Genomic DNA, 14,559 nt, shown 5'->3' with positions numbered 1-14,559 from the left:
AGGTGGATCTGCCCAATGTCCCATTATCATTGCAAGGAACAAATCCAACCTTGGCACATGTTTTCTTTCTATCTTTTTTTTTTTTTTTTGAGTTTTTATAATTGTTGTCTAAATATTTTCTTTCTACTGACTAAAATAAAAGAAAAAATTGGAATAGACGACCTGAAAAGGTCTATATACTAGTCATAAACACCACAGATAGTTTATGCGGATTTGGTTGGGGTTGTATACCCTAAAATTGTAAATGCTTAATTATGTTTCTTAATGCATTTTCAGTTTACCCCAAAAAAAAAAACACCACAGATATATAGTGGGTTGATATGAATATATAGGTCAACGTCATTCCATTAAAATAACAAACCCAACATTAGATATTTTTATTCCACTACTAATTCACTAATAAACATAAAATAATAAAACAAAGCCCCCACCATTTTTCCAATGTCATAATTCACAACAAAACAAAGACTAACAGATCGAATATGGAGATCTTTGTGAGGTCACTTAATTTATGTGCAGGATCGAAAGTGCGAACGTGAAAGTGTCTTTAGAACACATTCCAACCTACTAAAATTCGCAAGTCGGAGATTGAAAGTGCGAGCGCAGTGCAAGGATTAAAAGCGCGAGTGCGTAGCATTTTGAAGGATTATGTGACTAAAGGTTCAACCCACCTATCTCCTTTTATATTACAATTTCCAACCCTTCGTCACTTACAACTCTTCAAAACCCACTTCAAGAAACCAAGACCTCTCTCTTTCTCGTCCACTCTCAAGATGGAAATAGTGAGTGAAACCATACACATGGCAATGGAGATCATAGGACAAATTCCCTTAATAATAAGGGCACCTATGCTAACATCCATATTCACGTTGTTGGCCCTATTGGGAGGAGGAGGAGTTTTCGGGTATTTCTATGGTCCTTTCTGGCGTGTTAGAAAGGTACCTGGTCCTCCGGCTGTTCCCTTTCTGGGACACCTGCCCTTATTGGCTAAGTATGGGCCGGATGTGTTCTCAGTCCTTGCCAAACGCTATGGCCCTATTTTCAGGTTAGTTTTTCCATCAATATTACTATCTATCTCATATTTCCACAGTACTTCTCCTTCTGTTCTTTAAGCAAAGCAAAGCAAACTCACTCCAATTTCCTGTTGTATAGATGGGGATCGATAGCTTCTTCCCTTTGGTTTGAGTTAATTTTTTTGACTGCCGAGGTGGTAGTTCAAGTGGTTTGAGCAATTATCATAAGGTCGCTCTTCTTCCACCGGTTTTGAGGTTCGATATTTGGGACTAAATGGTTGGGAGAGAGGACTCCAATTTAAATTGCATTTCGGTGAGGTCTTGGTGACGGAGCCCATGATGTGGTGATGGATTAATATTTTTTCCTTGACCGGGTCAACTATGCCTTAGGTCTTAACATTCTAGGTCGGGTGGGGTCTCTAATTGATCGAGGGGTGTTACGCTAGTTCAATCCAGTCTATCCTTTCACTGACAAAAAAAAAAAAAATGGAATTCTACATCTTATAATTTCACGTAAATCTCACTTTGGCTCCTCTTACTTTTAGTTGTGACAGGGGGACCTTTACACGTTAAAACTTTGTTCTTCTCTCTCAAAAAAATCTTCTCTCTAAAATAAGCTAACTGCTTCGTCATTCGTATTTTTTCGTTTTTAGTGATTTTTTATCAAATTTTTTATTTATTGTTTACTTTTTAGATGTATATAGCGTATCTTTATTTAAAAAGTAATTTTATTTTGTTAAAATGTTAAAAAAATTGACTAAAGACAAAAAAATTTAAATACGCTAACCTACTAAGCATTTTTATCTTAAAACTGACAACCAAATAAAAACTAAATCAACTTGTAATTTCTTTTTTTATGTTCATTTACCGTTTATGATGTCGGGCTAAATTTGATATGCGAGCAAAAGTGACATTTTTCGCATCTCATAGTAACCTTATTCTTGCACTTTTATTAGAATATCACTTTGATTCCTCTATATTTAATTTTGTTCATATAAATGTCATATGGACACACAGTTAAACATTAGATGGACAGAGGTACACAATTGCCACTGGCTTAATGTGTAAGAGGTTGACAGTCACGATCGAAAGCGAATGCGCTAAAGTGAAATTTTTGAAAAAATACAGGGTGCCAAGTGTAATACTCCATAATTCTTTATGAAAGAGCTTTTCCCCTTCTTTTTTTTATTTATGGAAAGCCTATTTTATTAACAGCCAAAATAGGCTAAATACAGCGAATTCATCCTAATACAGAGAAAGAGAACTTACATCAAAACCATCACCGAAGGAAAAACACTAAGCACAAGTGACTCAGGCGCAGCGGTAAAAACCGCAAAGCTAGTAACTAGACCTGTGCACGACTCACCGCCACAAAGGGTTGGGACACGAGGGGTAAGCCATCTAACCACTAGCTGCCCCAGCCTGATAAAGGAACCCTATCAGAGCTAAACTATACAAGCTGATGGAAATAGGAGTAATAAACAGACAAGAAAGAAAAACACGACCACCATGGATGGAATCCACAAGCACACCGACCGCCTCCAGCCGAGAGGAACCACCTGGTGTCGACAATGGAGGTACCGACTGATCTCGAATCGAGGGAATGGAGAAAACATCTCTGGCAAGCCTACGCTGGCACGATAGGCTCCGGACACGGAGATCGAAGTAGGAATCCCGGGCAGGATCTCCGATCATCGGTCACACGGCGCCGATGGCCGTGGAATCTCCCTTACCGATCACCCCCTCTGCTGATGACGAATCATGGCCTAGGGCCATGCCCCTGAACCTTATTCAGTCACCACCAACACCCGCCCCAACTGCCGCAGGACCACCGAGGGAATGGAGAAAACATCTCTGGCAAGCCTACGCTGGCACGACAGGCTCTGGACACGGAGATCGAAGTAGGAATCCTGGGCAGGATCTCCGATCACCGGTCACACGGCGCCGATGGCCGTGGAATCTCCCTTACCGATCACCCCCTCTGCTGATGATGAATCATGGCCTAGGGCCATGCCCCTGAACCTTATTTAGTCACCACCAACACCCGCTCCAACTGCCGCAGGACCACCGAGCAACTAGATTAAGCGCCGAACATCGACTCCATCCAGCCACCACACAACACCACACTAGAAAAAACGAGAGACAGCAGCAAACAACACACAAAACTTATTTGCCCACCATCATCACCCATCGGATCTGGGGAAACCAAACTGGTACAAATCCGGATTGGGGAAACCAGCTGGAGAGAACCAGGAAAACACCGGCAGAAAAAATAGAACGGAAAAAGGAAAAAAACCCCCAAAGCCCAACCTCACCAACCACCACCACCCACCACCGCCGCCCGTCGGACACTGTTACCAGATCAGGGGGCCGAGGGGAACCGGAAGAGAACGAGACCACAAGCCTCCAGCCTAGGACTCATCTCCCGAATCACACCCGAGACCCATCCCAAACGGAGAGGGTTCGAACCAGGAGAGCAGAGAGGAGAGAAAAGGGAAAGGAGAAGGAGAGGAGAGAGATGGGGGGAGGAGCCAGGAGGGGAAAAAGGAGGCGGCATCCCCTCCCCCGGCCAAACCAAGATTCAATGGATTTGTTCTTTGGATAAGGTAGAGAGAGAATTCCCCTTTGACTTGTGCATATTGGTGGAAAACCAATGATAGGATTTTTCTTCAATTCTCCTATCCTAATAATGATAGTAGACCAATGATATGTTTGATTTTTCCTTTAACCCAAAATACAGAGTCCGGCTCTTCTCCAATCATTGGAGAGAATACTCTCTCCATCCCGATTCGTAAAAATTTCTTACGACGTCAATGATCGAAATAGTTCATTTTGTTTTGTTTGTTGAAAACATGAAGTATACCAAAAATCCAGTTTATTGATCATTAGATATAATTTTGAAACACATTTAGAACACATTATATTGCGAAATATAAGATTGCAACATTGGAACAAAACCCCTTTTTGAATTTTTTTCAATATAAATCTGTTTCGAAATCATTTCATATGATAATTGATCAAAATGATTTTTGGCACGCTTTTTGCTCTCAGTGAATTAAAAATTATGAACGTTTCCGATCACTGAAGTGTGATTCAAAAAAAAATTTCGAGCCGGAATTTGAAGGGATTGGAGAGGAGCCGGAATCTAAAATACATCCTACAGCCAACCACAATTTTAATCATGCTACCACATGGTAAACAGAAAATACCCTACCATAACCATTTTGCACAAATTTTCGCATTTAGAGAAGATAGCCCAAAAGATTTTGCTCTTTAGGGAGTACTAGAACAAGAGATTTTTGCATTATGAGAGACTAACCACCGTGTTCTTACCTCTTGGACAAACCATTTAAGCTGATAATTTTGATTCTTTTTTTTTTTTAATTTTTAATGCAAAACATCACTTTCAAGTTCCCAAAAGATCAAATTGGCCAACCAAGTGGAATTTTGAAAAGGAAAAATGGTTAGATTTTGTGTATTGAGAGACCATCCATTATGAGCATTTTCAATGGCTGGCTGAGGTTGCGAGATGAACTATCCTTGCTTTTTGGCCCCTACATCTTTTCTGCACGCCATGCCATGCGGGTGTCACTTCTGCTTTCTTGTAGGGATAATTTCAATCCCCACCACGAATCGCGATGGAAGAGTAGTAACAAAAAAACAAATACGCACAAAAAGACACAATATTTTTAAGGTTCGACCTCAATGCCTACTTCACGAGAAGGGAGAATAATACACTACAATTGTGAGATACAAGTATACCTCCACATGGAATTTATCCCCACTCTTCTTTTTTCTTTCACCTATCACACGTGCATACTTTCCTTTGAATAGATATACAAGTGAAACATTACAAATTCATTAGGAAATTGATTTTAGCACTCTACTTTTTGTTTTTATTCTGTGTAAAATTACCAAAACATTCTTTATTTTGTTAGTATTCATCCACTTTCCCACACATTGAAGAGTATTATTGTAATTTGAAATAAGAAAAAGACAAAAAAAAAATAGAGTGCAAATGGCTAAAAGTAAAGTGCCAAAATTAATTTACATTCATAATATCTAGGTGACTGTTGAAATTTCCAAGCCCAACATATATATTAATTCCCATAGATGAACCTAATTAGTTCCTAAGCTTTGAAGGAGTAGATCCACACTACTTTCTAAAAAACTCCCAAACAAATAATTTCACTTCTCCATGTGCCAATAAATGTGCCGAATTCATGGACCAATTGGACCCACATTTTATTTTTATTTTTTCATATTTTCATGAATAAAAAAACTCAACAAATTCCCTTTTCATCATGAAAAACTGCACCCCTTACTTGGGACCCTCTCACCCCTCAACCAAGTGCCTATCCGAAAACATCGGCAATCAAATTGGATGCAAAAGAAATTCTTTTTCCACACATTTTCTTTGGTCATCTTTTTAAAAACCCATCAATTTAGGCACTTCTTGTTCCAAGTTGCTCTTTACACATAACGATTTACTTGTTTGCATCTTCACACGCGCGCCATACTTGTTTAACTTGATGCCTATCTTTTTTCTTGCTCGGTGTTCAACATTTACACGCCACACCTCAACACGACCTTGAAACTTGCACAATTTTCCACCATTTGTTATTGCAATGTTACCACTTTCTCATTCTTGAAAATCTCAAGACCGCCATCTCTTGATGCAAAATTACAACCATTTGAAATCTAATATTCTCAAAAAAATCAGATTTTTTTTCTCAATCCCGGCACACATCGAACTCCGGCCAATGCCACAATCTTTCCATCAGCCATAAAAAAACGGACGGTTCCCATGCCAACAACCTTATTCACTGTGTTGTTTGCCATCCTAAAGGTACTTCCATCACAAGCTTCATACAAACAAAAGTATTTTCTACTTGAACAAATATGAAAAGAACAATCCGAGTCCATAACCCAATTAAAATTCTTGTAACAATTTCAATATTAATGAAATTTTTTTGCTGTTAAAAAAAAAAAAATTACTTTGTACCTTCTAAAATCATTGTGAGCACATCATCTTCATTTTTGGCGAAGCTCTCAACAACTGTCGCTTGCGATTTTTCCTTCTCTGTCTTTCTTCGCTTTGAGCTTTGGGCAAAACATCAATACATGTCCCTCTTTGTCACACCACGACTCACCACATCGCGAGTATGGATGCCCCCTTGGCTTGGACCATTTTTGCCTTTCGGTCATTTGTTCCCTAGCTTGACTATCAAATGTTGCAACCATAACACGCTCCTCTGATATCATTTCGCTCCATCTCGATCGACTTGTGGGATAAGAGTGTAGCAACAACTTCATCAAACCCGGGAGTGCCTTTCCTGTACATTAATGTAGTCCGGAGATGCTCATATGATGACTAATGAAACCAACAAAAGGATTTGTTTTATCTTCCTCCCCAATCTTTGCACCAATGGCTCCCAACTCCGTTATTAACTGATTGAATTCATCCAAATGATCAAATGTTTGCTCCTTCAAACATATGTAAAGATTACAATTGCTTCCTTACAAAACCGATTCGTCAAAGAATTTGAATTATACCTTCTCTATAACATCGCCCAAAACTCTGCTAGATTCATTTCATTGATAACTTCTCGAAGAGTGCTATTTTTGAGATACAATTTGATCGTGCTATTTGCAAGCTCTTTCATCTCCTCTTATTTATCTTCCGTCACCCCTTCCAGCTTTTTGGATTTCTTTGAGTGTCTTCATCAAGCCCTCTCTCGTCAAGATACTCTTTACCTTTTTTGTCAAAGAGTAGCAAAAATAAACATGCACGAAATGACACTATATTTACGTGGTTCAACCTCAATGCCTATTCCACGGGAGAGAAAGAGTAATTCAATGTAACAATTAATGAAGGATTCAGTGGTGAGATACAAATACACCCACACATGGTATTTTTTCCCACACTCCTTTTTCCTTACTAGTGATCCTCATGCATCCTAAGGTTATTTACGAAAGAAAACTTTAATACAGTACTGGAAAGCCTTGTTGAGAAAGCAGGAATTTGATAGGATCGAAATGGAAGGATTTCAATTGGGAGAAAATTAATACTCCAACCAACCCAAAATCCATTTTTAATAGTCCTTCCAAAAAGGGATTGGAAAATCTTGTAGTGCAAGGCCCTGTAAAGCATCCTGTAAGGCGCAATGGGTCATCGATTTTGACAATGAATGATTGAGATATGATTTTTAATGTAGACACATGCACTATACAGGGGTGCACTATAGCACCCCGGATCCTCCAAAAAGTGTCTTGTTGAACACTGTACAATGAGAAATAGTTAAGGCAGAGAAAATGCCAAGAATTTCAACTTCCCAATCAGTTTTCAAACTTTCAAAACACTTTCACATATATTTACGTACGTATTTTTCATGCACTTACTTTTTGCAGATACATTGAGGCTAAATACCTGTTGGGATATAGAGAATGGTTAACCTTTCCCTTACACAAAAGTTGGAACATTTTTCTTGCACATCTATTCTGATATAGATTGGGGCTATCTACTTTGGCATGAACACTTTTATGAGGGGCAGGTCCCCTCCAGTTTTATTTGGTCAAGTCTATTGTCTAGTTTGGGCCTTTGTGTGCCCGTACTAGGCTCACAACAATAATTGGAATCGTTCATTTTGTAGAGTTTGTTGAGTTTATTGTTCACGTAAATAATTAGCTTGATTGATCATGGATAAGTACATGATTGAAACAGATTTGCACAGGAAAAAATACTCCGTATAGAAATTTTAAGTTTCGAATTTTTTTTCAATCCAATTTTTCTTGTGCAAATCTGTTTTGATCATGTACTTATCGATGTTCAATCAAGCTAATTTTTTTCGTGAACAACAAACTCAACGAGCTGTACAAAATAAACGATCCCGATTATTGTTGCCCACAAAGGCCCAAACTGGACTGTAGACTGGATCAAATAAAACTGGAGGGGACCTGCCAACCTTTTATGAAGCTATGTAACAAAAGTGGTTCCAGAATTATCCCCACAAAAAAGCTTTTACTCTTTAACTACAACAAAATCCTTCGGGTAATAAAGTTCTCTAACTGCCATACTCCACGTTCCACTCAACTACCCGCTGCCTCACTTGCACACCCCATGTATCCATGCATGCACACATGGAGTGTGTGACTAACCTCTGAGAAATTCTTCAGTGCCGAGCGGGCACGGACAGCTGATGCCGAACACGCATCTCGGCCGTCCAAAACACTTTTGGACGGCCCAGATCTGTTTGGGCTTGAGGGGGTGTTTTGGTAATTTTACACTTAAAAAGTACCCAAACAGATCTGGGCCGTTCAAAACACATTTGGATTGCCGAGATGCTTGTTCGGCACCAGCTGTCCCGTGCCCGCTCGGCACTGAAGAATTTCTCCTAACCTCTAAGTACTCCCTCCGTCCCTATTTAATAGTTCTTTTTGAAAGTTTGTGCCACTTTTTAATTGCTTATAGTAATATTTTACGTGATTTTGAAGTATTGTCTAATTGAATTCTATCAAACAAGATCCATATAGCGTAGAAAAGTCATTACCGATTTAAAAATATATTATCTCATTTTTTATCTGATTAGAATGGAACAAGGGAGGAACGGTTAAAGGGGGCGGAAGGAGTACTAGATAGAGAATGTGTATGTCATGGCAAAATAGAAGGTACTCTTACATATGTAACGAAGATAAGGTTTACATCACTTATCAAAAAAGATAGGAGTACATCACAAAAAAGAGGAGGATTTTGTTCAGGAAGGGACCCGCCATTTTGCCTTCTCATCATTGAAATACCCACAACACGAAGACCAACTCCATTTAGATCATAAGTGGCAAAAATAAGTTCCCTTTTCCCTCTTGTATTCCATCCCATGTGAACTCAGAGCAGCCAGAATTCTCTTTACTCATCTCTCTCTCTCTCTCTCCAAGATGGAGTTGGGGAATGAATTGATGAGGATGGGAGTAAAGCTAATTAGGATACCCATGGGGCTAGTAGCTACATGGGTTATGTTGGCCTTATTAGCTGCAGTTTTGGGGTACTTTTATGCATCCTATTGGGGTGTTTGGAGGATACCTGGTCCTGTGGCCATGCCCTTTGTGGGAAACCTGCCCTTGCTTGCTAGGTATGGTCCTGGCTTGTTCTCAATCCTTGCCAAACAATATGGGCCTATTTTCAGGTTAGAATTTATATATTCCCATTTTTTCTTGTTCATCACAACAATAGCAGTGCCAACATAATTAAACTTCTATCAATAACATGCCATGTAGTTATGGATCTGATATTTCAAGTAATAGTTTCTTTTTCGATAACCGAACGTCTCGGCCAGCTTGAGCGCACCTCGACTAATTCTTCGATGATCATTTCTGCTAATTTTCTAGTATTGGTTATTGGAAGCAGATTTCATATGGGTAGACAGCCATTGGTAATTGTAGCAGATCCAGAGCTGTGTAGAGAAGTTGGAATTAAGAAATTCAAAGAATTTCCCAACAGAAGCATTCCCTCCCCCATCTCAGCTTCCCTGCTTCATCAGAAGGGCCTTTTCTTCACGAGGTAAAGGTTAATCTACTAAGGTTCTTATTTTTTAAGTATTTATTTTTCGTTTTACGAGACAAATCATCACAATACATTATATTTAATTCAAAAAATAAGTACTTATTCCCCTTAGCGGAATACCTAAATCCCTCCACCCTTGTAAACCACAAAAAGGAGCATATACGCATACATAAGTCCTATTTCTGTTTCTCGTACCCGCAGGGGGGAGGATCAGAGGACTTTACAGTGATTGTGAGTCTTAGATTGAACCTTAAACAATTGTATTGAAATTGGACCTAGATAGATTGAAATTGAAATTGGAGACTTAGAGATTATATGAAAGGAAAATTTTATTGATAGTAGGAAGGATTTACAAAGAAAGGAAAGGCATAAGAAGAAAAATGTTTAATGAAAAGACTTAGCTTCAACAAAGGATGAAGCATCCTTTATATAGGCCTAAAGTCCTCACTATTCGAACTTGGAAGTATAATGTTGAATTTCTCGTTATTCAAACTTAACAAAAATTAGAATAAGATTCGGAATTGAATCCCAAAGCTACTTTTACACCAAATAATGAGTGGAGAGTGACAGATAATTTTGCAATTAACAAGACTAAGCACATCCAAAGCTACTCTTAAATAGTTGCCTTTTGTTTGTCTTCTTATCCAGCTATGAGAATCTGATATCTCGTCCCATATCGGAAGTTTACATGGGTGATATATGAGGAGTCATGTAAACTACTACTAGTAACTTGGGTTTAAGCATTTTGGGCCATGTATTTAGACTCCAACAAATTACTAGGCAAGTGGACATGGGGCGTTACAAATGGTATTAGAGGCCCCCTAGTCCAAGTGATGGGTAGGATGCACTCTGCCACCGTGAACACCAAAAGAGATTGTTGGGACTATGCAACGATTCGTCAGGGGGAAAGATTGTAATACCCAAGATTTAGGGAAAGTGAGTGCTTAGTCTTGTTAATTGGAAGTCTGATCAACCTGAGGTTTTTCGCATGTCTGTGTGGGCCCAATTCATGGGGAGTGTCCACGAAGTCTACACCATGTCACCTTGACCCAATATATATTGAATGACCTATATCCACTTAAAACTAAGCCATGTAAATGGTGAGTCACCAAATTATATATTAAGGTCCAACCCTTTTTTTTTTATTTATTCGTTGTAGAACTCAATCTTTCACATATGTTCCTAACAATTTCCCCCTCATGTGTAAAGCATGCACTGAGCCTAGGGTTTCCTCAATTTGATCCATTTGACTCTCCCGTAATTCTTGATTTGTTATCATTCTCTAATACTGTGTCCGAACCCGAGCTTATTCACCATACCCATTCCATTGAGAGCCACCATACTCCACAAGAGCCACATTACTGCCAGTCACCTGCTAGGGACTTTTTCTGTTTCATCGAGAGTTACAATGGATTTTCCCTCTCCTCGATAAGTTTCCGTGCAAGCCCATAACTACCAATATCTCTGATACCACTTGTTGAAAGTCCGATCCTCCAGAGGTTTCTCCCATGTGCGCTTAGGTCCAATCCATTGGGGAGTATTCACGGAGTCCACATCTCATCACCTGTGCCCAATATACATTGAATGACTCATATCTATTTAACAAGCTAAGCTTTGTAAGTGGTAAGTCACTCAATTATACATTAAGGTCCAATGATTTTTTTATTTATCTGATGTGGGACCCAATTTTTAACACATAAGGAGCTACAGCCTCACTTGGTATATTAACACCCACATAAGGTTATATGATACCTTCTTAGGTATAAATTTTGAGGCCAGGTGTTAAGGCCAAAAAAGGGTTCATGGTCAGCTAGGTCGGGCCATTACAGAAATATTTCCTGACTGTGGAAAACAGACTTTATTTTCAATCCAAACTTTATTCCTTGCTTTTAATAATTCATCTTTTGACAAATTTCTTCAAAAGAAGCATAACTGCTGCTTTTTTTGAGTTATAAAAATCATAATTGCTTTATCAAACTTTTAAAAGAAACATAACTGTTCTTTTGATTTTTACGGGACTACATATACGGGGCAAAGGTTTATTATTCAAGTCTCTGATAAGGACAGCTCAATTATATCTCCTCCGTCATCCAGTCAACTAGGTGACGGAGGAAGAAGACAATGAGGAGGACTGTTATGAACTGATGGATAAACAATTATGACCTTCAGACAATTTACTTGAATATCAAGCCTACCTGTAAATTCAAACATGTGCCAAACTTCAAGAAGCTAGGATTTAATAATGCCTTGAAAAAATTATCACAATTTGGTACATTATACCAAACGAGGAATTTGATTCTTTACAATTAACAAAGGATATTGAATGACTATTTCATTGACAATCTTAACCTAATTTGAAAAAACTGCCAAAAGAAAATTAGTGATTTAGAATTAAAAGAATAATAATGATTCTTTTGAAATTTGGATTTAAAATTAAATCAAAAGAAGGAATTATACTTCTTTTGGAAAATTTGGTGAAAAGAATCAAAAGTAAATCATTGAAAATTTTCAATAAAAATCAAAAGAACAATTATGTATCTTTTAAAAATTTGATAAAGCATCATGATTTTAACAAATCAAAAGAGTATTTATGCTTCTTTTGAAGAAATTTGTCAAAAGATGCATATAAAGCAAGGAATAAAGTCTGGATAGGAAGTGAAGTTTGTTTATCATAGTCAAGAAATATTCTCTCAGCTGGATAAGAAGACAAATAAAAGGCAATGGTTTCAGAGCAAATTGTTACATGAAGAGTACTGAAGATGGTAGGACGTTCGACTGCAAAATTATCTGGCACTCTGCACCCATTATCGCAGCAAAGTTAGCTTTAAAATTTGCTTCACCCTTTGTTGGAGCCAAATCTTTTCACTAAGCCTTTCCTTCCTTTGTAAATCCTGCTTTCTATCAATAAAATTTCCCTTTGACATAATTTCAAGTTCAATCTCCAAGTCCAATTTCAATACAATTCTTGAAGGTTCATTCTAAGCCAAGTGTTTTCAAAATGAAGCGGATATGCATACCCGAGTCCCATTTATGTTTCTCGTACCAAAACCATCCGTGTCCCAGCTAACATAGTTTCAAATACAAATTACCTGTAGGGATTCAAGATGGTCTACAATGAGAAACACAATACTCTCAGTCTACCAGCCATCCCACCTAGCCAAGTTGGTACCAACTATGCAAGAAGTCATCGAATCCGCCACTCAAAATCTTCTTTCCAAGAAAGAGGAGGACATCATCTTCTCCGACTTTTCCCTCAAACTAGCCACCGATATGATCGGACAGGCCGCCTTTGGTGTCGACTTTGGCCTCTCGAAGCCATTCAATGATTCAGCTCATCAAAGCAATGATAATGGCGTCCACGACTTCATCAACCAACACATTTACTCCACAACAATGCTTAAAATGGACCTTTCGGGCTCATTCTCCATTATTATTGGCCTTCTAGTCCCTATTCTCCAAGAACCATTTCGCCAAATACTCAAAAGAATTCCCGGAACTGTGGATTGGAAAGTGGAAAAAACTAACCGGACTTTGAGTAGCCGACTAGATGAGATTGTTGCGAAGAAAATGGAAGTCAAGGATAGAGAGTCAAAGGATTTCTTGTCGCTTATATTGAAGGCAAGGGAATCAGAGGCCGTGTCAAGGAGTGTTTTTACTCCGGATTACATTAGTGCAGTTACTTATGAGCATCTACTAGCTGGATCCGCGACTACTTCCTTCACATTGTCTTCTGTTATATATCTAGTCGCCGGGCATCCAGAGGTTGAGAAGAAGTTGATAGAGGAGATTGACGGGTTTGGACCGCGTGATCAAAAGCCAAATGCTCATGATCTTCAACTCAAATTTCCCTATCTTGATCAGGCAAGTGTATAAGCTCACCGAACGCGAACGATTTGAGGTTGGAAAGTTTTTTGCCAAATAGAAATACTTTGATCTCATACTTATATTGATTGTGTGGTTGCAGGTTGTGAAAGAGGCAATGAGGTTTTATACAGTTTCCCCATTAGTTGCAAGAGAGACATCAAAGGAAGTGGAGATAGGAGGTTACCATTTGCCGAAGGTATTATCTCTAGTCACTAGTCAGTAGTCTAGAAAGTTTGTTACTGTATTTGGTTTCTGTTTTCAAAATTAATTTTGTAACACACTTTTCAGATAATACCATCCATTCTCTAGTGGAATAGTTCTAGAGATATTTGAAATCATCTTCCTAATATTTTATTACATTCCAGGCTCTTTTGTCAACAAAATTTTCTCAAAACACAACTTATGAAGATCATGAACCATCTGACTAGTATTCTGCAAACTGAAAATGACAAACAAACAGGTCTTCATCTCAGAAATTTTTCTATGAATTAGCAGGGCACATGGGTCTGGTTGGCACTTGGAGTCCTAGCAAAAGACCCGAAAAATTTCCCAGAGCCAGACAAGTTTAAGCCAGAGAGGTTTGATCCAAATTGTGAAGAGGAAAAGCAGAGGCACCCTTATGCAAACATACCATTTGGAATAGGACCTCGAGCTTGCATTGGCCAGAAGTTTTCCTTACAAGAAATCAAACTCTCGTTGGTTCATCTATACCGTAAATATGTATTTCGCCACTCCCCAGATATGGAGAAACCTTTGAAACTTGAGTATGGCATAGTTCTTAACTTCAAGCATGGTGTTAAGCTTAGAGCCATCAAAAGAGCATAGAAATTAGGCATGACCGGGTGAATTTCTCAGCATGTTTCTGGGTATCAATGTATACCAAGTGAAAAGTGTACCTAGGTTTGATCATGTAGACTACTGCATCCTCTATTGGAATGTTCTTATGAATGGATAAATTTAGCAATGACTCAAAACATTCATGCATGCCACTGGTGGACTTTATAAGTACTTAATTTTTGAAAAACATACGCATCCGATCGGAAAGTTGTTCCATTTTTCTTTTTGACCAAACATACGCGTGAGATCAGAAAATTGTTACATTGTTCTTTTAATTTCGAAGTACAC

At 38.5% G+C, this 14,559-nt stretch overlaps 1 protein-coding gene across 4 annotated transcripts; it reads left to right on the top strand.

Annotated features, from left to right (window-relative positions):
• Nucleotides 1-718: 718 nt before the first annotated feature.
• On the top strand, nt 719-14,408 carry LOC131306695 (cytochrome P450 711A1). Of its 4 annotated transcripts, none has more exons than XM_058333096.1 (5): nt 719-1,045; nt 9,415-9,567; nt 12,666-13,431; nt 13,535-13,630; nt 13,930-14,408. In XM_058333096.1, the coding sequence occupies exons 1-5, from the start codon at nt 774-776 to the stop codon at nt 14,257-14,259; spliced, it is 1,617 nt and encodes a 538-aa protein (XP_058189079.1). In that variant the 5' UTR covers nt 719-773; the 3' UTR covers nt 14,260-14,408. The 4 variants fall into 4 exon arrangements, with proteins under 4 accessions (XP_058189079.1, XP_058189078.1, XP_058189080.1 ...); XM_058333095.1 differs by having other exon boundaries at nt 722-1,045; nt 13,927-14,408; XM_058333097.1 differs by lacking the exon at nt 719-1,045 and adding an exon at nt 8,751-9,193 and having other exon boundaries at nt 13,927-14,408.
• Nucleotides 14,409-14,559: the final 151 nt, after the last annotated feature.

Source organism: Rhododendron vialii, chromosome 11a (assembly GCF_030253575.1).
Source record: "Rhododendron vialii isolate Sample 1 chromosome 11a, ASM3025357v1".
NCBI classification, from domain to species: domain Eukaryota; kingdom Viridiplantae; phylum Streptophyta; class Magnoliopsida; order Ericales; family Ericaceae; genus Rhododendron; species Rhododendron vialii.
The sequence above is the reverse complement of the archived record's forward strand: the minus strand, read 5'-3'. Positions and strand labels throughout refer to the sequence as shown.

Excerpts from the sequence above, each read along its gene's own strand:
- LOC131306695 (XM_058333095.1), top strand. The coding sequence starts at position 774 with ATGGAAATAGTGAGTGAAACCATACACATGGCAATGGAGATCATAGGA. Across the intron at positions 13,432-13,534 it reads AATTTCCCTATCTTGATCAG|GTTGTGAAAGAGGCAATGAG; the intron begins GCAAGTGTATAA and ends GTGTGGTTGCAG. Across the intron at positions 13,631-13,926 it reads GAGGTTACCATTTGCCGAAG|CAGGGCACATGGGTCTGGTT; the intron begins GTATTATCTCTA and ends TCTATGAATTAG.